At 48.1% G+C, this 22,601-nt stretch overlaps 1 protein-coding gene across 1 annotated transcript in view; it reads left to right on the top strand.

Annotated features, from left to right (window-relative positions):
• Nucleotides 1-22,601, top strand: part of TMEM131 (transmembrane protein 131) — a 2,512,175-nt gene that overhangs the window by 1,160,587 nt on the left and 1,328,987 nt on the right. Inside the window, exon 19 of the mRNA XM_069636582.1 lies at nt 13,346-13,432. Coding sequence (XP_069492683.1) covers nt 13,346-13,432 — 87 coding nt within the window. The remainder of the gene's footprint in view (nt 1-13,345; nt 13,433-22,601) is intronic.

The raw sequence follows: 22,601 nt of genomic DNA, 5'->3' as shown, positions 1-22,601 counted from the left end.
CAGGCGTCGTACCCTACCATCCCTCCTGATAGGGACGACAAACGTTTTGATGGCTGGGCGAAGAAAGTGTTTTCTTCTGGTGGTATGGCGCTTCAGGCGGCCAACTCCATTTGTGCCTTGTCACGTTTCACGCACACTCTGTGGAACTGTGTTGCGTTAGCGGCTGAACATATTCCCGAAGGGGATGAACGGGATGGTTTCCTTGCTATGGTCCAGGATGGTAAGGATGCCATGTGTGGGTCCGTTCAGTTGGGTCTGGACTTGGCTGAATGCGTCAGTAGGTCCATGGCGGCGAGCACCGTGATACGCAGGTTTGCGTGGTTGCGGAAGTCGGGGTTTGCTCCTGATGTGCAGTCCCGGCTCCTCAACATGCCCTTTGATGGTGAACACCTTTTTGGCAGCAAGGCTGACGAGAGCCTTGAGAGGTTGCAGTCCTCAAAAGCTGCAGCGAAGTCGTTGGGCGCTGCAGTTCGCCAACCTCCGCCTTTTCGTCCTAGGGGACAGCAGTGGAGGGGTGGTTCCTTTCGCTATTACTCATCCTTCAGTAAAGCGAGAGGAGCTGGCAGTCAAAGAGGCCAACGCAGGGGTACCAGAGGTGGACGACAGGGTACCCGTGGTGCCAAGGCCGCTCGGGCAGTTGCCTCTTTGCCCTTAGGTAACGCCGCAGCCGCTCCCACTCAGTCGTGAGGCCATGTCCCATGGTTCGCCGGTTGGGGGAAGGCTGGCGCAGCATCTTGTAGAGTGGCAAGCCATTACTTCAGATGTGTGGGTTCTGGAGATCATAACCCACGGCTACTGTCTTCCTTTTCGGCACAGGCCTCGCGACAATCCACCGGGGAACCTCTCTTTGCAGAGTCCGGATCCGCTCCTTGCGCAGGAAATTCAAGCCCTGCTGGAGAAAGGCGCCATAGAACTGGTGCCTGTAGCGGAGAGGAACAAGGGATGGTATTCCCCTTATTTTTTGGTTTCGAAGAAAGACGGGGGATTGAGACCCATCATGGACTTGCGCGATTTGAACAAACTCCTCAGGAAGGACAAGTTCAAGATGGTTACTCTCTCTCAAGTCCTCCAGGCCCTTCAGCTTCAGGACTGGTTGGTGTCACTCGACCTCAAGGATGCTTACTTCCATGTGCCGATCCATCCCATGCACAAGAAGTACCTGAGGTTCGCGGTTGGCGACTCGCACTTTCAGTTTCGGGTCCTGCCGTTCGGATTGACCTCCGCCCCGAGGGTTTTCACCAAGCTCATGGTGGTGGTGGCAGCGCATCTCAGGCAAGGGGGGATTCACGTCTACCCCTACCTGGACGATTGGTTGATCAGGGGGAGCTCTCCCGAGCAAGTCCTGGTTCATCTATCGATCACCTGTCGCTCCCTTCACAGGCTGGGCTTCTCCCTCAATTTAAAGAAGTCCCATTTGACGCCAACACAGCGGCTCCAGTACATCGGAGCAGTGCTCGACACTTCCCTGGGGCAGTGTTTTCCTCCCCAGGTGATGGCTCTTCACATTCAGCAGATGGTGCACAAGTTTCAGCATGCCCAGACGCTCCCAGCGTTCGAGTTCTTGAGGTTGCTCGGCCTCATGGCATCCTGCATTCTTCTGGTGCCGGAGGCTCGCCTGCGGATGAGATCTTTGCAGTGGGCACTCAAGACGCAATGGTCGCAGTCCTCCGGCAGGATGTCGGACTCGATTCAGGTGCCGTCCTCGGTCGCCCGGGACCTTCTGTGGTGGGCCGTCGAAGGCAACTTGATGAAGGGGGCTCCATTTTGGCTTCCCTGGCCGGAGGTGACGATCGTGACGGATGCATCCCTCACGGGATGGGGAGCTCATGCCGACGGGCTGACAGTCAGCGGTCGTTGGTCTCCGTCGGAGTCCAGACTCCATATCAATCTGTTGGAGCTGAGGGCCGTCAGGCTAGCCCTGAAGGCTTTTCTGCCGTCTGTGCGAGGGAAGAATGTCCTGATCCTGATGGACAACACAGTGGCCATGCACTACCTCAACAAAAAGGGGGGGGCAGGGTCACTTCCTCTGTGCAGAGAGGCGATGCAGCTCGAGTTCTGGGCCATCCAGCAGGAAGTTTCGATCTCGGCAGTTCATCTGGCCGGAGCCGAAAACGTGACGGCGGACGCTCTGAGCAGGCAGAGCGCGATCTCTCACGAGTGGGAGTTGGCTCAGGAGATTCTCCTGGAGATCTTCGCCCTTTGGGGGACCCCTCAAGTGGATCTCTTCGCCTCCAGTGTCAACCGGAAGTGCGAAAGGTTTTGCTCGCGGGAATTTCCTTCAGAAGGAGCCTTAGGAGACGCGTTCGTGGTGGAGTGGTCATTCCCGCTGCTGTACGCATTTCCTCCAGTCCCCGTCATCCCGCAAGTGCTGCGGAGGTTGCGGAAGTTCGGTTCCCGGATGATCCTCATTGCCCCGGCGTGGGCTCGGAGGACGTGGTACCCGGACCTTCTCGACTTATCCATCTGCCCTCCACGTCGTCTTCCCTACCGAGACGATCTGCTCTCACGGGAGGGGGGTCAGGTTCTCCATCCAGAGGTCAGATCCCTCAACCTTCACGCTTGGCTTCTGAAAGGTTGAGGTATAAGGATTGGGACCTCCCTGAGGACGTGATGGAGGTGTTGCTTTCGGCCCGAAGGCCGGCAACAAAGTCTCTGTACCGTTGCCGTTGGCGTAAGTTCTGCGACTGGTGCAGAGTTCAGAATGTGGATCCTTTTGCATGTGACATCCCCATGGTTCTGTCCTTTTTACTTTCTTTGGCCCACAGGGGCTTGCAAGTGGGTACCGTTAAGGGTTACCTGGCGGCGCTGTCCATCTTTAAGCGCTCGTCTGAAGAGTGTTCTTACTTTAAAATCCCTTTGATTTCACAGTTCCTGAAAGGGCTCACTAATGTGTTCCCTCCGTCACCTTTCCTAGTGCCCGGTTGGGATTTAAACCTGGTTCTTAAGTTTCTTATGGGTGCTCCGTTTGAGCCTTTACATTCTTGCCCTTTGAGGCTGTTAACTCTGAAAACTGTGTTTTTAGTTGCGGTTACTTCCGCTCGCAGAGTGAGTGAGTTACAGGCACTTTCAGTTAAGCCTCCCTTCACTGTATTTCACAAGGACAGGGTTGTCCTTAGAGTTCGTCCTTCTTTTCTTCCGAAGGTAGTGACGGAATTTCATTTGGCCCAGAAGGTTGTTCTTCCGGCATTCTATCCTCCTCCGCATCCTGGTAAGGAAGAGGAGAGGCTCCATAGGCTTGATCCTAGGAGAGCTTTAAGCTTTTATGTTTCACGCATGTCCCGGGTCAGAGTGGATGATCAACTCTTTATTGGTTACGCTGGAAAGCGTTTGGGGCAAGCTGTGACGAAACAGACTTTGTCTCGCTGGATTATTTTGGCCATCTCGGAGTGCTACCGTTTGGCGGGTAAGGACCCGCCGGCTGGCTTGCGGGCCCATTCTACCAGGGGTATGGCTGCGTCTACTGCCCTGCAGAGGGGTGTTCCTATTCGCAACATCTGTGATGCAGCCACCTGGGCTTCAGTACATACATTTGTACGTCACTATTCCCTTGATTCCATCCGAGCACAGGATCTGGCCTTTGGCAAGGCGGTCCTTTGCTCTGCTATTTGATTGGCTATTCTACATTTTGATTCTAAATTCTTTCCCTCCTCCTTGCTTTGGTACTGCTTTGGGAGTCTGTCATAGATATGGAATACGTCGGAGGACCCAATCCCCTCGAAGAACAAGTTACTTTCTTACCTGGTAACGTTCTTTCGATGGGATGGTCCGACGACGTATTCCATATCGCTCCCGCCCGGCCTTCCCCGCTGCAGAATTTCTTTTGCGATTGCAGCTTACGTTCCGCAAGGCTTTGTGTCTGACTGGCAGTTGACTTATGTCACACGTTCTGGGGGAAAAAACTACAACTGAGGCTATGGGCGTCGTGCGTCCTACTTATCACATCGGATGACGTCGGAGGAGGTCCTCGACGACGGCGCATCGACGTCATCGACGCAGGACGCAGACGCCGAAAAAGTTGCCGAAGCAGCACAGCTGTGGTGATTACATGTCATAGATATGGAATACGTCGTCGGACCATCCCATCGAAAGAACGTTACCAGGTAAGAAAGTAACTTGTTCTTCCAATTTGAAAGATGGAACTTGTGACCAAATTTCACAGAACACAGATCGTACAAAACTGGAACAGCTTCGTTTTCTGCCCAGATGAAAATATCTTTCTGAATTGGGACACAGCCGGTTTGTAACATTATGTAGAAAACAAGCAGCAAAACCGGTGCAGACTGCTTTTGCTCAGTTTTTAGAACCTTTGCAAATTGTTCATAATCTGGCCCCCCAGAGTACAATAGTCCCTACAATTTCTAATTTGCACTTTTTTCAAATTGAAATGATTGAATTATCAGTGTGTCAGAATGGGCATCGAGCAACATTATTTCAAAGTACATAATGAAGAAACAAAATAGGTATTAGCAAGCACAGTTTACAGAAAAGCACACAATACAATAAGAGATGTTGCGAGTGAAAGTAATATGTTTCAACTGCAAAATACAACCACAGCATCTTGTTGCTTACAAAGTGCCTAGACTTGTGCCTGGCAGTGAAGTTATTTTTACACAGATGCCTAGATAGGCATGTGTGGTGTGCCAATAATCATGGGGAAATTGCTGCACAGTACAAACTGGTATTGAGCATTTTGAACAAAAATTAAATAAAAACAATCAATGAGGAGCAATGCAAGTCTCATGAAAACGGCATGCCGATTAAAAAATATACCAATTCATACAAACCCAGTAAAACCTTAAAACACTAGTTCTAGCTGAGGTACACCCAACTTCTCTTCTAGCTCATGCCTAACACAGATATTGCAAGGATAGTTTGTGGGCTTAACGTAGAATACGTTAGGACCAGATATCAGCAACAGCACATATGTCTACACATTGCATGACTTATTTTAGCCAGTATGACCTTTGCTTCAATTGAATCGGGCTGAAAAATAATTAGCAAGCCTTAGTCTTCACCTTCTGCATTTCATAAGGCCAGAAGCAAGCATCGTCCCACCCCCTTCTACAATAGCTCACTAAGAACTTCAGCTGTAATTGTCCACAGCAGAATCTTGTAAAAACTGACTGACCTCTTATCAGGAATCACTTCAAAGAAGGTTCTAGACTGTGTTGGTCAATTCTAAAAGGTCATCATCCGCATCATCAAAAAGAAATCTTTTACAGTACGCGCATCAGCTTTGTTCATGACTGCTGGCAGAGCCGAAAGATTTTCAACGTCCAGTCGTCTCAATGTAAGGTTTTCAAGGAATAAATTCTACTCTTCTTGGACTCAGAAGTTCGCTACAGCGAGGCATCACTATTTGTCAGATGATGGAACCATATAAGCAGAGGTCTCTGCTCGATTGAGTCCCACACACTTGCATACTTAAGTCTTCATGGCAATTATTGGTTTCACCATAAGGACCACCAAGCTGTTTGTAGAAAAAGGTTTTCTTGGCTCTGGTCAGCAGGAACAGAGTACAATGATCCCAAATGTCTTGGACCCAACTGCCCGTACTATAGAGAGAGAGACTCTAGAACCACCTTAGAATATGCCACCACACGTCTTTCTAGACAAAGGGCTGCATTTTTCTGCATTGAGGAAGTGCCATGGTAGCTTTGGACCCCAGGATCACCCACAAACCTCTGGTAGAGCACCTCAACAATATGCAGTCATAAGCTTTAACTGTGTAGTCTCAAAGTGAAGGTCCATGGCCTTGCTGACACTGGACTCATTGTCACCATAGATATTCTGCTATTTTTTTTTATTTTTTTTAAATTTGTATTAATTTATTCAAACAAAACAATACAAACCACACATGCAGTGTATACATCAACAATACAAATGTTTATCGGTTTATTTTGGTCACTGCTTCCCCCATCCCACCCCCATTGACGAGTTTATTTGTTCCACTCATTCTATATCCGCATCGCGTGGTGAGGTCCCACTCACCGTGGATCCTGTCAGGTCTTGTACCGTCCCAAACAATTCCGCAATTAATGATCTCCATGCCATCAAGCTTCCCGCCTCCTCCTCACCCCCTGCATTGCTCGCCTCTTGCCATACCATAGTTTCTGCCTCCGCCCACTTCTGCAGATCCTTCCACCACACCTTCACCCGTGATTCATGACAAGTCTTCCATCCCATGGCAATTCTTCTTTTTGCGAGCACATATGCTAAATCTTTCAGTTTATTAATATGCTTAAGTTTCTGCGATCTGGGGAACCCCCTAGCAAGCAAGCCCAAGCCGTATTTACAACCATCGTGACCCCCTTTCCCTCTAGCTTTTGTGCTATTTCACTCCAGAATCGCTCAATTACTGGACATGCCCAGAACATGTGCACCATGCCAGCCTTTTCTTGATCACATTTGGGACATGCTTGTCTCCCAGCATCCTTGAACCTGGATATCCTTTCTGGTGTCATGTATGCTCTGTGTGTAATATATAGTTGTATCTGTTTCAGTCTCGCATTCCATGACACCTTCTTGTGGTATCCCAAAGCACGTTTCCACATCCCATCTTCTAACGGGGCGCCCACTTCCGCCTCCCAATCTAGTCTTAATTGTGTTAACTCCTTCCCGACCTTAGACATCATCATCTCATACAATCTGGAGATCTCATGCCCCCCTCTGTCATATCATATATATCAAGTCCACAATAGCATCTGGTTCTCCTTCTAGTACCGTTTCAGGCCATGTGCTCCTAATTCTCTGGACCATCCTGTGATATGTAATATATTGGCCCCTATTCAACCATGTCTCCTCCCCCAGCACTTCAAACTCTTATGATGGCCCCCTCCCGCCAAATATCCCCCATTGTCACCACCCCAGCCGCCTCCCAATGGTTCCTAAGTATCATCATCAACTGCTTATCTCCCCCCGCCAGTGCGACCAATGGTACCTGCAAGGAGCATGGGAATGGGTTTTCCATCATCTGGCATGCTCGGTGCCACATTTCCCACCCGAGTTGCATCATCTTGGGGCGCCCTTTCATTTCTGTCTTGGGCAACCAGATCAATTCTTTCAAATAAAATGGGGCACAATTGTGTCCAAACAACCTGGATTCGGGGGATCAGTTCATCCAAGAGCCATTTAGCTATATATTGCAGTTGGCTCACTACATAATTGGGCAGTTTTATTCCCCCTTTGTCATAAAAGTTTTGCAACTTCCATAATGCCACTCTGTTCCGGGTACCATGCCAAAGGAAATCCCTACACATACTATTCAGTTTGGTGAAAAATTTCTTGGGTATCAGGTATGGAATATTCCCAAAATAATACAGGAGCCTGGGCAGGACCACCATCTTGAGCATTGCTCCACGTCCCATCATTGCTAGGGGCAACTTCTCCCAGAATTTCATGCACTTCTCAATTCTCTCAATGGCTCTCTCGGTATTGTCTGTGCTCCTCCTCCACCGTGTGGTACACATCTATCCCCAGATACCTAAATGTGTTAACCGCCCATGGTGTTTGTAGCACCGGTAACCTCCTCATAGGGATTCCCTTATAACTGCCCAACGGGAAGATACTGGATTTTTGGGGTTTCACCGCTATGCCGGACAGCCCCGCATATTTATCCATCACTTCTAATATGTACTGGAGATTTTCTTCCGGATACCTCATGTACAGCAGCAAGTCATCGGCATACAGGGAGATCAGGTGTCGTTCTCCACCTACCTCAATACCTATAGTGTCATATTGTTGCCTAAGGTATATTGTCAAGGGCTCCAAGGCTAATATATAGAGCATTGGGGACCATGGGCACCCTTGTCTGGTGCCTCTACTTAGTTGCCATCTCTCAGATATCACCGATCCTGTTCTGACCCTAGCTAACGGTTCACTATATAGCATCTTTGCCCACCTTATGTATCCAGGCCCCATTCCGTAGCCCGCCAAGGCGGCAAGCAACCATGGCCACTTAACTGAATCAAAGGCCTTAACAGCATCTAAGGACACAATTGCCATCTTGCCCTCGTTCTTGCTTCCCCACTCAACCACTCGATGGAGTCGTCTATGATTATGAGTTATATTACTATTCGGGACATAGCTCGTCTGATCAGGGAGTATTAGTTTGCCAATAACCCTCCGCAGTCTGTTCGCCAGGACAGCCGTCAATATCTTGCTGTCCTGGTTCAACATTGATAAAGGTCTAAAAGAGCCACAACTATGCCCAGGCTTGTTAGGTTTAGGAAGTGGTATTATGATCGCCTCTCTGAGTGACTCCGGCAGCCGCCCCACCTCAAACGCTTCATTTAACATTACTAGCATTGGGGGGAGCACCTCCTCCTTATATACTTTATAAAATTCACTCTGGAACCCGTCTGACCCTGGGGTCTTACTAGTAGGCAACTGCCTCACCACTTCCTCCAGCTACTCCAAGGTAATCGGTGCATCAAGCTCCTCTCTTTCCTCCACACTTATCTTGGGCAGTCCGATGTCCTCCAGTGTTTCTGTGATCTCCTCAAGACCACTACCCCCCTCTTCCCCATATAGTAACCTATAATATTCTGCAAACTCCTGATTAACCCCTTCCTGGGTATCCGCTATGCTACCGTCTTCCCTCACAATCGTTCTAATCATGGGTCCGGGAGTTTCACTCTTATATAGCCATACCAGAAGCCTTCCTGTTTTGTCCCCGCCCGCATGCTCTGTCTCTATGTATTTTTTATAGTTAAGGTTACACAATCTTTCCCATTGCTCCGCACACCTCTGCTGTAGTTTCAGTACCAGTTCCATGTCTGTACCTCCCTCCTATAATGCCTTTTCCAGTTCCCTTTCCGTTTCGTGTATATCAGCCAAAATCCCTCCTTGTAGGCCTTTTGATTTTGCTATGGCTACCCCTCTCATCACCACCTCGAAGGCTTCCCATAATGTGCTCGCTGAGTCAACGCTACCCGTATTTGTATCAAAATAATTTATGATCTCCTCCCTTATATCTTCCCTAAAGACGGGATCCTTAAGTGCCTCTGCCCGAAGGCACCATGTCGGAATCCTTGCCCTCGGGGGGGCAGTATTGCCACCCAATAGCCAGGGGGGAGTGGTCCGAAAGGACACTCGCTTTATACTCTGCTTGAGTACACTCCATCACCACGTCCGACGTAGCAAAGACATAGTCTAGCTTCGTGTGTAATTGCTGCGGGGCAGAGTAGTGCGAGTATTGCCTATCTCTGGGGTGCCTTGTTCTCCACACATCTGCTAGACCAAAATCGTCCAGTAGAGTCTGCAGCGCTTTAGCTGCTGGGGCAGGCCTGTCAATCTTCCCATCTGATCGGTCTACTCTGGGGTCCAACATGCAATTAAAATCCCCCCCCCCCAGATCACCGCCCCACCCATGCATATGCTGAAGTTAAGGCACAAAGTTCTAAAATATGCTGCTGGATTTTGGTTGCGGGCATATGTATTCACCAATCCCCTCAACATGACCATCCTCCCATCCGTTTCCACCACTTCCTGCAACTGTTGAAACGGAACATGCGGCGCCACCCAGATGAGCACTCCTCTAGCATAGGCTGAATATGTCGAGCCCACCACAACCCTATTTCCATTTCTTCACCACCATCTCCATCTTTTCTCGTGTCAGGTGTGTCTCCTGCAACAGTGCAATATCTATCTTTTGTCTGCGCAAATACATCACAACCTTGTTCCTTTTAAGATAACTATTAAGTCCCCTGACATTCCACGTGATTATTTTAAGGTCCCCCATGACCCATTAGAGTCCCCCTCCCTCCCACACCGGTGCCATCCAGATCCCATTTCCAGCTTAGTCTATATAGGCTCGCTCCCCGATTCAAACTCCCCTTAATTGAAAACACCCCAAACACCCCCTCCCCTCTCCCACCCTTCTCCCTTCCCTTCCCCAACTTCACCCTCCCCAACTGTTGCCCAGCTCCATCCCTGGATCTCAGGCACCCCCGCATCTAGCCCTTTCTGGTAAGAGCCGTACTCGCGGCTCAGCAGGATGAGGCCGCCCTATTGGCCGCCTTTCTACTAAAATCTCGGGGGGGGGGGTGTAAGTAAGTGCGATCCTGTCGCTCCCATTCGTCTAGAATTGCTACACCCAATACTTCCGTTTTCATTTGCTTTTTATCACACTATATTCCAGTCCCATAGTCATAAATTTCAAGAGCTATGCCGTGTCTACCAAGTAATTCGTGGCACCATACCAGGAAATCCCCACACTCCCACCCTCGCAGGGTACATGACATAGCGTCTTCACTTATCGTGCTCCTGGGGATCTCGCTCCTCGTTCTGCGCCAGACAGCCCTGTAGATCCAGCCACGACGCCGCATCCTCTGGGGTGTCAAAGAACATCGCTCTGCCTTAGTGCAGTACTTTCAGCTTTGCTGGGTACAACATGTACCTGATGTCTGCCGCGCGCAGTCTTCTCTTAACCGCAACATAACTATATCGCTGCCTTTGCACCATTATAGTATGCCGTAACTCTGGAAGAGGCCCTCTCTATCGTTCCGCCCTTACGAAAATACGCCAGAATCTTTTCCCTGTCCTTGTAATTCAAGATTTTCGCAATTATCGGCTGCGGTGGAGCTCCAGGCCGTGGTTTTCTCATAAGGGCCCGATGTGCATGCTCTACGGTGAACCCCTGTGAGAGTTTGTCCGCTCCCACTCCTTGCAGGATCATGTTCTCCACATAATCTGTGGGGTCTTGGCCTTCAGCTGTTCCATCTCACCCGTCCTTCTGCTTCCTCCACCCTGTTTTCCAGGTTGGCAACCTGCTGTTTGAGCACGTGGACCTCCTTTGCATTGGTCGTGCTTACATCAGTGTTGATTTTTACTGCGCTTTCCAATCCGCTAGTTCTTTCTGCTAGCGCTCTAACGTCCTGTCGCAGCAAGGTAACTTCAATTCCCACAGCATCTATTTTATTTTCTAGGGCTGTCCGAAGTTCCGCCATTGCCGTGCCCCACTGAGCACTCAATTCCGTTATGGCCGCTAGGACTTGTTGGTTTCCTCCCTCAGGGGGGGTCATCCCCCGATGCCTCCCCCGTCCTTTGTGCTGGAGTCGAAGGGGTCCGTTGCACCTTCGCAAAGGTGTCCATAGTGGGCTGCTTGCCCCTGGCCTTCAGCCCTTTCACAGACATCATGCAATCGCGCTATGTCTGAGAGCAGCTCTCCGGTGTCACTTTAGTATCCCCACTGCAGGTCAGCGTTTTGGGTGACCTCAGTGGGCCACCTTGTTAGGCTGCACTCAAAGTCGATCTTGGATTGGGCTGTGTCCTCCCACGTCTATCCTTCGAGTAGAGTTCTTAGTGGCGAGCCTCCGCGGCCCGTGCTCCCGGTGCACTGCAATTACTGGGCACTTCAGAAGTGGAGAGGGATCAATTTATGGGCTTATGTTGTGATAAAGCAGGCATTACAGTCCACTCTATTCATCCACTTATTCCATGCCAGGTCTCCCTATATTCCAACAGTGTACTGGCTCAGGCTGCACACTGCACCTTTGCAGCATGCTTCAACAGTGCAAGGGGACCTAGGCAGTCAACTGGCCTCATCACCGTGCATCCCGTATTCCAAGCGTAAGAAAACAACCCCCAGCACCGGTGCTCAGGGCTGCGCCACCTTTCGCCCTTTCTTGATCACAGGAAGCACCTCCTTTGTTGTATTCGCCGCCGTCCACACTCCCGTAGTTCCAGGCGTTCGTTCGGCACGGCCGCCTTCATCAACAGCTGGGAGCCGCTCCAGCATTCAGCATCCGTCCCTGCAGGAGCAACAGGGCCATCTTTATGATCTGCGCTCAGGGCTGCACTTCTATGCACCCTATGTTAAGAGCGAGTGGTGCCTCATTGGAGGAGTTCACCGCCGTTCACTGTTCTTCCTCCCCAGCTTATTTCACGAGCGGCCGAGAGCCGCGCAGCATACGGCGTCCGCCCGCTGCTACTGTTTCACTTTAATTTGTTTCTTCGGTTCGCAGCCGGGAGCGCTGCCACTTTGTTTCAATAAACAGAGTGAGGCTCCCAAGCGCTTCTATCAGCAGGCGGCGTCCCGGCGGCTCATACCATTCGGCAGCCTTCAGTCCTTCTCGGGGCTATGATGACGCACCCTTTGTCGTCCGCCATCTTGGCACCACTTTGTCTCCACTGCGACTCCTTCAAAATCAATTATCTTCCGATTCATAAGCGCAAGGCATTTTCTTCTCCGGGTGCTTGCAGATTGTGCCTTCAGACACGGAATCCTACAGTTTCAAGTCGTGTGCAGGAGTCTTTCAGCGCAATCACTCGGATCAATGTCAGATCATGAGGAGCACGACACGAAGGCACGTCCTAAACCATGGCTAGTTAGCCATGCCCCCTAGATATTCTGTTATTTAATAGTTTCTGCTTGTGACCGAACCACTCCAAAGCAACCGGCAACTTATTTCGATTGGCAATGTTTTTGTAGTTAAATAGGTCTGACGCTCATCGTGTTGGTATTCACAGGGGCTTCAAATAGGGTGTTAAGCAGATGATTTTTGTACAGGTTAACTAGCAGTTGTACCGAACGCACACCAGTCTAACCCCCATAATTACCCACTGCAAAACAAACAATATTGTTAATAGCAAAGACAACTATTTAAATGATGGTTTCCATTACGCTTAAGCCAGAATCCATTATGTTGATTTATTTGTATTAGCCCATTTCATTTGAGCCTTTCTGAACCCCTTTTAAAATGAGTACACTATTTGTACCTCTGGAACTAATGTGCATTGTACGATGTGCTTTGGCTGCACTTTCTGTGGTGCAGATATAAAAAGGGTGGTGCAGCAGTGAGATACAGATGTGAATGTTGTCAATCTCTGGTTTCCTCTCCCTTTATATTTAACAGCCTTCTTTCATCATTTTCTAGACTTTCTCTTTACCCCAAAAAAACGCTTTTGCAGTTCCTCAAAAACGAAAGGATTTTTAATGACTGTTTACTCTAGTCATCACCAACTTTATAGGATGTCTTATCATTTACTTCATCAATGGTGTGCATAGCTTCCAAAGTTGTCAGCAACACCACAAACTGACTTCTCCTCTTGGGACCGATTGCTACTTCATATGGTGGTGACGTTATAAGGGAATTGAAGTCTGTGGGTACCTAGATCTGCTACATTGACTAAAAGTCTTATCGCCCTCTACGTTTTTGTTCCCTTGACAACTGCTTGATAACTGTAATGTATAAGCCACATTGAAGATGTATGTCCCATATTTACTCTAAAAACAGAATATTGACATACAATGTGGATAGATCTTCTTTGCAAATGTTTTACATGCTTGCAAAACACTTTTTATTTTTGTCTGTTTGATTCTAAATGTCAATTTATTTTACAGATCTTAACAATCCCTGTAAAGGCGGTGGTTGCTGTGGGGTCATTGTCTTGCTCACCAAAACGCATTGTACTTCCCCCTACATTTCCAGTAAGATGCATTTCTATAAAACTTTGAGAAGGCTTTATTTGTGGGACTAAAATCTATGACTAGGTTAATTAATTTTTCGCAGTTTTAATGTTTTTATTTAATACATTGTCAAGTTCACTTTTATAGTGCAACCAGACACTTTGACAGCCACTTGGCACTATTAGTTGAAACCAACTGATGCTCATTTAGGATGCAATTTGTCTTAAAGTAATTCAATTTAATTGTTTCCTCCAACATTAGTTGATTTTAATGCTATTAAGGGATACTTCAATGTTGTCCATTTGATTTGTGCAGGTAAAGTAAGTATTCGCAGTAGGAGTGAACAAAAAATGAATGTATGCATAGTCCACTAAATTATCTTTATTCCACATGCCCTTAGATTTTGGAAGCAGCTACATATTTTTTTCTAAGTTTGGTTACATTGCTTTATCTGTTTTTTTAAGGTAGAAAGAAAAGCAAGACAAACCAAGTTCTCCATCATTGGATTTTTCAGAGACTCGCATGCTATGAATATTCCCTGACGTCATGCTGGGAATCCTTGGTTAACTTTTGATTCCCCTTGCTAGAGGCAAGAAGAACCTACATTTTGTAGCCTAACACCATTGTTATGGGTGGTTTAGATCCCCGTCAATGAGTCCTCAACTTGACCCTCCTCTTCCCTTTCCCCTCAGATTCTAACCACATGTTGAAGCTGAGGGCGTCCTGGTTTTCTCCAAATAGAGTCTATGTTTATAATTCAGTGAAAATAGCCTTTTTCTTCTTCTTAATTAATACAGCCATCAAGTCTACAGCAACAATGTGTGGCAGATAAGTGGGGATGGAGGGCAAAAGGAGACCCCTTTTTAAGGCATGTGCCACTTGTGGCCTGAAAAATATATATGAGGAAAAGAAACACTCCAACTGCATATGCTGCTTGTACCCCCCACCACACGGTTGACAATCGCACTGTAGAGGTATTGGTTCCAGGACACTCAAGGAAAGAAATCTGAGACTGGTCTACTGGCTCAATGAAGGGAACTACCCCGAATACCCCTGTGATGTCGAATCGACTGAAAGCGTGGCCACTCCCACAGGAGAACGACCACGGTCGATGGAAAGGGCCAGGTCAGAAGAGAGGCTGCCGAAAAAGAGCAAATGCTGAGTCACCCACGGCTAAGAGCTGTTGATGGTGGGCAGAGGCCCTCCAAGAAGCCAGAAAGGCCGTTGTCACCCAGAGAAGGTCTGTTGTCACGGGACGGAAATCCTGAACGGAAGGCGGCAAGTCGACAGAGAAACTGAAGTACAAGCACAGATCAAGGTCAGTGGAGGAGGATAAAGTAGCCTTGTCAAAGTCATTGCTCGTTTCAGTGGGGGGGTGACTGTTAACACCCGAAACCCCTTGTGCTAGCAAAGACCGGCCACGGTGACCCCCCAGGCATCGCCGTCTGCAGCCGTAGTCGCAAGTCCCTCGTAGACTATACCAAAAGGGCATAACACTAGTCGATGAAGTTGGTCGATATGCTGAAAGCGCATAAGCACACTTCAACCAAGTCGATGGAACAGGTGCAGGCAAAGGCACATATGGTGAGCCCGTCAACGGCGCCAAACACAAGGCCAGCTAGCCCCTCCACGATGCTCCATAAAACCGGCTAGTCCACAACGCTCCACAAGTCCGGCTGGTCCACGACACTCCTTAAAACCGGGTCATCGAAGAAGAAATCCACAGAGAAAGACCACACAGGCATGGACATCTTGTTGCTGCCTACAGCGATTGCAGTGGGTGAGGGAAAATCCCCAGGACTCAAGAGACCACTAAAGGACGGCTCATCGCAGACGACATCGACAACACCCTCGGCGATGGAGAAACAAAATATTCTTCGGGGGCAACCAATACAGCCTCCTCAACCAAAGAAGTCGACTGCTCTGGGAACTGACCAACAACTGGTCGCACCATACATCAGGTCTCCCAACTTCAACACTCCGACGGGATTCCTGAGGAGATATTGCAGTACAAAATCGACACCGACTTTGAGACCCACATCAAGCGTCTGACTCAGAAGAGTGAGTTATAATGCAAGAGGAGGCACTGACCAGGCCACCAACACCAGGGAGGCACATCCCAGAGGAAGGATAATCGGGTGGTAAACCACCGGGAGAGGCAGACCCAGTCCCAGGACCCTCCCACTAAGAAGTCCTGCAAAAAGAAGTATGGACCAGCAGCACTAACGAGACTAGTGATGCCAGCGTTGGAACCTCTACAACCTCCACCTCAGCCGGCAGTGCTATGCTACTCTCCGCCCATGTCCAGATCTAGATCAGGCTGCAGGACAGTAAGGTCCTCCATAGTACGCTCGCAATCCAGGTCGGTCTCCCCTGGCACCCGACCAGGCCGCAGGCTCAGAAGAACTTCACTGACGCTGACCTCGCCCTCACGCAAAAGGAGTCGCGTCTCACCTCTGGTGCGATCAGTGCCAGAAGAGTGGCAACTGATGGACACGGATGCAGGCGATCCCCAGGACAGTACGTCTTAATCGTCCCACTTCTGTGGAAGGACGCCAATTGGGACACTGATTCCCCACAGGAATTCCCCCTGGACGAGGGGCCAGCAAATCCCCCAACCCCTCTGGATGACATCACACGGTTCCATTACACCATCATGACAGCTTGTAAAGAATTTGGCCTCCTTGCCTCAGAAGATGAGTGTTTTTTACACATGATGGGGAAAAGGCTGAAAGCGGTCGTCTAGATACCTATCCCTGACCATGTCTGGCAAGGAGGACTTGAGACAATGAAGTGCCCATTCACTTCTCCAGCCGTTAAAGGATGCCTCGATAAGAAACACAACTCACCTGAAAATGCACCCAAGGTCCTAACTTCTCAGACTTCACCCGAGTCGGTAGTCTCAGCAGAGGCAAGCCGAAAGGCAAATTCCAACAAGCAGAAGTGCACAGTACTTCCGGACAGTGAGCTGTGTACACTGTACGCATTTAAGGAAAAAGGTCCTGGCAATAGGGGCACAACGGTGAAGGCAGCCAACTCACTAATTATCATTTCCAAGTGCGATTGAGTGATGTGGCATAAATTGGCTCAGATTCTCCAGCATCTCCCGAAGGAGAAATGAAAGGAAGCAAAGACAATCCTAAAGGAAGGGGAAGAAGCCTCCAACCTGGGGATCAACATTGCAGTAGACCTGGCGCAAACAGGATTTAAACAGGCGGCCAACGGGGCAGTCCTAAGGAGACCAGCGTGGCTCCGATGCACGGACTTCCGTGCCGATGCCCACCACAAAGTAGTGGACATGCCTTTCGAGGCCAATGAGCTATTTGGCCCGAAGATCGGCAAAGCCCTCAAAACCATCAACACGGACACGGTCAGCTGCTTTACATCCTTGTAGAACCGCCAGCCTTTTCATCAGTTCAGTGGAGCCGTGGGCAGAACACCCACATCTACGTCAACAGAGGAAGACAATACCCTATTACTCATAGGGGTACAAGAGTGTACCAAGGGTATCAGAAGTCTTAATACTATAGGCAGAGCCAGCGCCGCTAGCAGCCCTCCGGATCTCACGGCGTCCGAGAGTGGAGGAGCTCCATAATTGCCCGGAACTGGAGAAAAATAACAGACAAATGGGTGCTGGATGTGGTATTGTATGGGCATCAGCTAGAGTTCAAAGAATGACCTCCTCCCATGCCGCCGGACCACCGACTCGAGGCATGCAAGACCACGCTCCTCAGAGAGGTGCAGCTCATGCTGCGAAATAGGGCCATAGAAAAAGTCCCCGGGAACCTCTGCGGGAGGGATGGCAGGGGAGGGAGTGTACATCTTCATCCACAAGCCGGACAGAAAATGGAGGCTTATTCTAGACTGGCAGAGGTAAAAAAAAATATATCAAGCACCAAAGGTTCACCATGGTCACCCTACAGCACATAATAGAAGCAATGCAGCCCGACTACTACCTCATGTTCTTGGATCTCCAGGACGCATACTTCCACATCCCCATCCACCCAGGGCACCAAAAGGTCCTCTGGTTCGTGGTCGGCAAGTCGCACTGCCAATTCAGAGTGCTTCCATTCGACCTAAAATCTGCTCCACACACCTTTACAAAGTGCCTTGCACCAGTGGCGGCCAATCGCCACAAATAGGGTCATCATGTCTATCCCTATTTAGACGACTGGTTACTGCGTGCACCATCCAGGGTAGGAGCGAAGCTCTCTATAGCAGCAACAGTGTGTCTGCTCCAAACATTAGGCTTTGCCATCAATTACAAAAAATCCTTCTTGCAGCCATCAAAGAAACTTGTATTCCTGGGAGCGGAATTCTCCACCAAGGAACCCAGAGTGCCTCCCTCGCAAGACGTAAACGGCCTTACATTATTGCTGAAAACATTCAAACCCAACAAAATACGAACGGTGAGCCTCTTCATGCAGCTGCTCAGAACAATGGCATCATGCATACTCCTAGTCCCGTACTCCAGGCTCCACATATGGCTGTTGCAAGAATTCCTGACGGCAAACTGGTCCTAAGTAATCGGGTCATGGGGGGCAGGGGGACACGGTGCAGATCCCTCCCAGACTGCTTGCGACTCCAATGGTGGGCCAACAGGTCCAATGTCGGAAAAGGGAAGACGTTTCAGGAACCAACGCCCAACAAAACACTGGTGACGGACTCCTCCCTGCAAGGTTGGGGCACGCATGTGTATCAGATGCACATCAGAGGGCTTTGGACACCTCGGGAGACGTCCCTCCATATAAATGTGCGCAAACTCAGAGTGGTTTGGTGGGTGCTCACATTATTTCTCCCAATAATGAAAGGCTAGACCGTCAAAGTCCTTTCGGACAATACCCTATCTGTGGAAGCGGGGGTGGGAGGCGAGGTCCAAGACACTGTCCAAGGAAGCCCAACTGACCTGGCATTGGGCTATTGCCCACGGTATTGGCATTCAGTACCGGTCCGATAGCACAGCGAGTAGATCGCCCCTTTTGACATCTGTGCAGAGCCTGCTGACGCAGGTTCGAATCCCGGCAGGGGCAAACTTAGCCTTTCATCCGGACAACGTTCCACCCATAATCTATGAATTTACCAGCGTGAATCCTGAAGTCATAGAGTTTGGCCATTTAAAACTGCCTCAGAGGTGTATGGAAATCCTCAAGGAGGTAAGCAAACCAGACACTGTTATTTTAACAAATTGAGAAATTTGTAGTATGGTGCCAGTCAAAAAGGCTAAACCCGATCGAATGAACCCCTTCACACATTCTTCATTACATGCTCCAGGCTAGTATTTAACTCCATCAAGGTTCACCTAGCGGCTCTATCCGTGTGCACCACTTCTCAAAGCAGGGTGTCCTGGTGGAAAGTCCAGGTCATTAAGTCATTCGTGGATGGAGTAAAAAGACTTTACCCTCCCTATCCAAACCCGCCTCCAGGGTGGGACCTAAATGTACCGGCAAAGCTCTTAGCGCCTATGCACATATCCAGCCTTAAACACCTGACATAAAAACTGCTTTTTTGGTGGCTATCAGCTTCATAAGAAGAGTCTGTGAACTACAAGCTTTCAGTGCAAGACCCTTTCTTTGTTATCCACAAAGACAAGTTGGTACTAAGAACACACCCTAGAGTTTCACCTAAGTTCATATCTAAGCTCCATGTCAACCTGTCCATTGAACTACCAGCTTTCTTTCAAAACCCTTCAAGCTCAACTGAGAAAAAGCTCCATACACTATAAATGTAAGGAGGGTGGTTCTTTTCTATGTAAACAAAACAAAACCACTGCAAGAACAGACCAACTGTTTGTCTCCATGGCACCTGGCAGGGAAGATCACCTTTCAAAAAGTGCCATCTCCAGATGGATAGTGAAATGCATACAACTCTGCTACTCTCTGTCAAACAAGACTCTGCCTTTCACACCAAGAGCTCACTCCCAGGGGCACAGGAGCTACTCTGGCATTTTTTGCAAACGTCCTGCGGGGTGAAATTTACAAAGCAGCAACATGGAGCTCCATACATACTTTCACTCAGCACTACTGCATTGACACACATTATAAAGTAGATTCACAGGTGGGACAAGTGGTGCTAAAACATCTGTTTGTCGCTGTACTGTCTCACAATCCGCCACCTTCTCCAGACACTGCTTGCTAATCTACGCATGTGATCTAAGCAGTGCCAAAAGCCTCAGAAGGGATATATTACTGACCGTAATCGTATTTCTGATGCTTGTATCTGCTTAGATTCACATATGCCCCTCCCCCACAACGCCCATTTGGAGAAGAAGGTGCATTAATGTTTTCTGGCTTCATCTACTCTTATCTGCTTCATTACATCTGTAATCACGCTACACTTCATGCTACCTCATGTCAGAAACAAAACAATGTGAGGGACCTAAATGCGTGAAGGACCAGGAGTACATTGGAGGTCACACTAGAGATAGTATTACTGGCACGCTCTGTCAACGTCCCTTTTCGTGTTTCGAAAACAAAAAATGTAATGTTCTGCGGCTACCACTAGATCTATTTAGGCTTGATTATGTACATAAACATGCAAAGGAACTATTTATCCACTGATTAAACTCCCTAGTATGTCCTTTTGTGTTGGTGCTTGGTTGCTATTTGATCACAAATCGGTGATGATTGCTTATTTGGGCAGTTTCATCCATTTACATAAATAAAGGTTTTGATGTTTTTAGGTTTGGCCAAAGCTTTTCTAATTTGAAAAAATCAGAAATATGTTCTGCCATCTTAGTAGGCAGCTACACAAATCCAGCAGAAGGTGTGCATGTTCTCATTGGTGTTTTGGAGTCTCTTCCATGTGGCATGGTGGGTAGGTGGAGGAAGCACAGCATTCGCTTCCAGGGTAGATGGGCACAGTCTCATTCCTTGTTTGAATGGGTCACCACTCACTTTTGCCATTGAATGTCCCGGTGGTGGTAGGTAGGTTTATGGGTCAAGTAGCTGATGAGATAGTTTGTCTTTAACCCTGTTTTGCTATCCTCATCTGTGAGGCAGGTGCATTAACAGACGAATAGTCACATGGAATATGTCTGAGTGGGACAGGTTGAATTCTCGAAAAAGGCAGCATGTGTGACTCCCAATCTGTTTCTTTGGTCAGCAGAGGGCGGAACTGTTCATTCAGCAGTTAATGCCTGGAAGTTCAGGTCATTACTCCCAACAAATGTTTATCATTAATTTGTCATGCCCAAAATAAAAACGTATGTTCTGCAATTCACAATATTACTCTGCTGCAGGACCTGAAACCTAAATCTGAACTTTTCAGTCATACATTCCACTCTCACTCGCATCCCCAATCCACTGACCCAACAGCGCACTATAACTAGTCGAATGGAAAAACTTTGTCACTCTACTTGAAGACCTGGAACAGGCACATATTCAGAAAGACAACCCCACAAATCCCTGATTATGGTTTCCTGGTAGACCTGGTTCCAGAATATGCTGATTTGAACTTTCTGTGATATTTATATCCTGCATCTAAAAATGACATCTCCCACATTAAAATGTATTGTTCCAACAGGAAGGCATAGGTCCACAATACAAATGAAAAGAACCCTCATGTTCAATAAAAACACAACACATGCATTTAAACCATATGGGTATTAACTCAAGTATTGCACCAAAAGCATAAAAGCTTTGTCACTTCCAAAAATATATTTAGTTAAACAAACACAAAAAGATGATCAGCACATTGTTACAGTGCCGCTGTGCAATGTAATTGTATTTTCTATACAAACAATGGCACACTTAAAAGCATAACAACAATGCACTGACGAAACTATACCAAAATACATTCAACAAAGTACATGTAGCACAGCCCATAAGTGCTACACATAGGCTGACTCAGACAATGGAAATAAGTGCTTGAAAAACAATATAGATAATCTTATTCCAACATATTTTGGTCCCCCAGCATCACCATTGGACCTTCTTCAGGGATAACAAAACATTCTACAGTGGCCCAAGCCAATGTGCTACGTCTGTAAAAAATAAAGAGAAAATACTGAAATAACATTTTCTTGCGGAAGTATGGCAGTGTTGTGTGTCAAATGAAAAGAAAAGTGCAAGATAAAAAGTTAGCTCCACTATTGCCTTTTATTTTGGCAGATTGGAGAAACCTTTTAAACGCCATCTAATTGCGCTCAGAAGTTGCAAGAAATGCAAGGTGTTGCTTATAAATAGAGAAAGCTCAAAGGGAAATTCATACCCATCCTGGTAAAATGAGCCTTTCATGGTAGGAAGACAGTAGGAGTATTCACTAACCTTATGTCTTGTTGGTAAAGGCTCAGTAATTGGCTTATTCACAATGGATGTTCATTACTTTGAGTGTCTGCTAAGAAAATAAAAACTTACAAATACGTTTGTACAAAATCTGCTTAACAGAACAAATTACTTACCCCTGGTAATGTTCTTTCTACTGGATGGTGCTCTCACAGATTCCTCATCTTAGATGGACTCCCATAGCAGTAAGACCATTAGAGAGGAGGGAAGGAGGGAATTCCATGGTGATTGGGTCACCACTTGTTGTAGGGCAACCCTGCTGAAACACAACTCCTTTGCGGATGCTGTGTCGAGGCAGTACTGTTTTGCGAAAGTGTGTGTAAAAGGACCACATTGCGGCCTGACTGGTAACCCTCTTTCGAGAGCAGAAGTAGCTGCCACACCCCTAGTGAAATGTGGCCCGAATCCTTCAGGGAATTCCTTATCCAGCATTCAGACATACAAATCACTATCCCTCTAGCAATGGGGTGCTTTTTTATTTGGTATTGCCGGAAATGTTGGCAAAAAATAAACGCACATTCGGAAGGGTCGAAAATATCAAATCCAAATACCAAACAAGGGGAGCAGGGGTTGCAGTGTTGTCCCCGTTCCCCTTGTACGGTAAAATGGGTTTGGGGCTGAAGGGGTGTCCCCTGCTTTCAAAGCAAGGATTGCCACGGTGGCAAACAAAGTGGAGAAAAAAATTAAAGGACCTTGCGATGGAAGTCCCTACCCCCTTCTGGGATAGGAGACTTGCGTCGCAGGGAGACGGTAGGGACGCGGATTTGCTCGGTGTGAAGGTACGGATGAGGAGGCAAAGGTAAGTAGGGAGACATCCATGCGCTCACTGTGCACCACTGTTTTTGAATTCAACATTTTCAGATTCGCTATAAAGGGGTGCGCAGTGATCCCATAGTTCCTATTATTCC

Source organism: Ambystoma mexicanum, chromosome 7p, assembly GCF_040938575.1.
Source record: "Ambystoma mexicanum isolate Mex_15411 chromosome 7p, UKY_AmexF1_1, whole genome shotgun sequence".
NCBI lineage: Eukaryota > Metazoa > Chordata > Amphibia > Caudata > Ambystomatidae > Ambystoma > Ambystoma mexicanum.
Note: the sequence above shows the minus strand (reverse complement) of the source record. Positions and strands in the feature narration are given on the sequence as shown.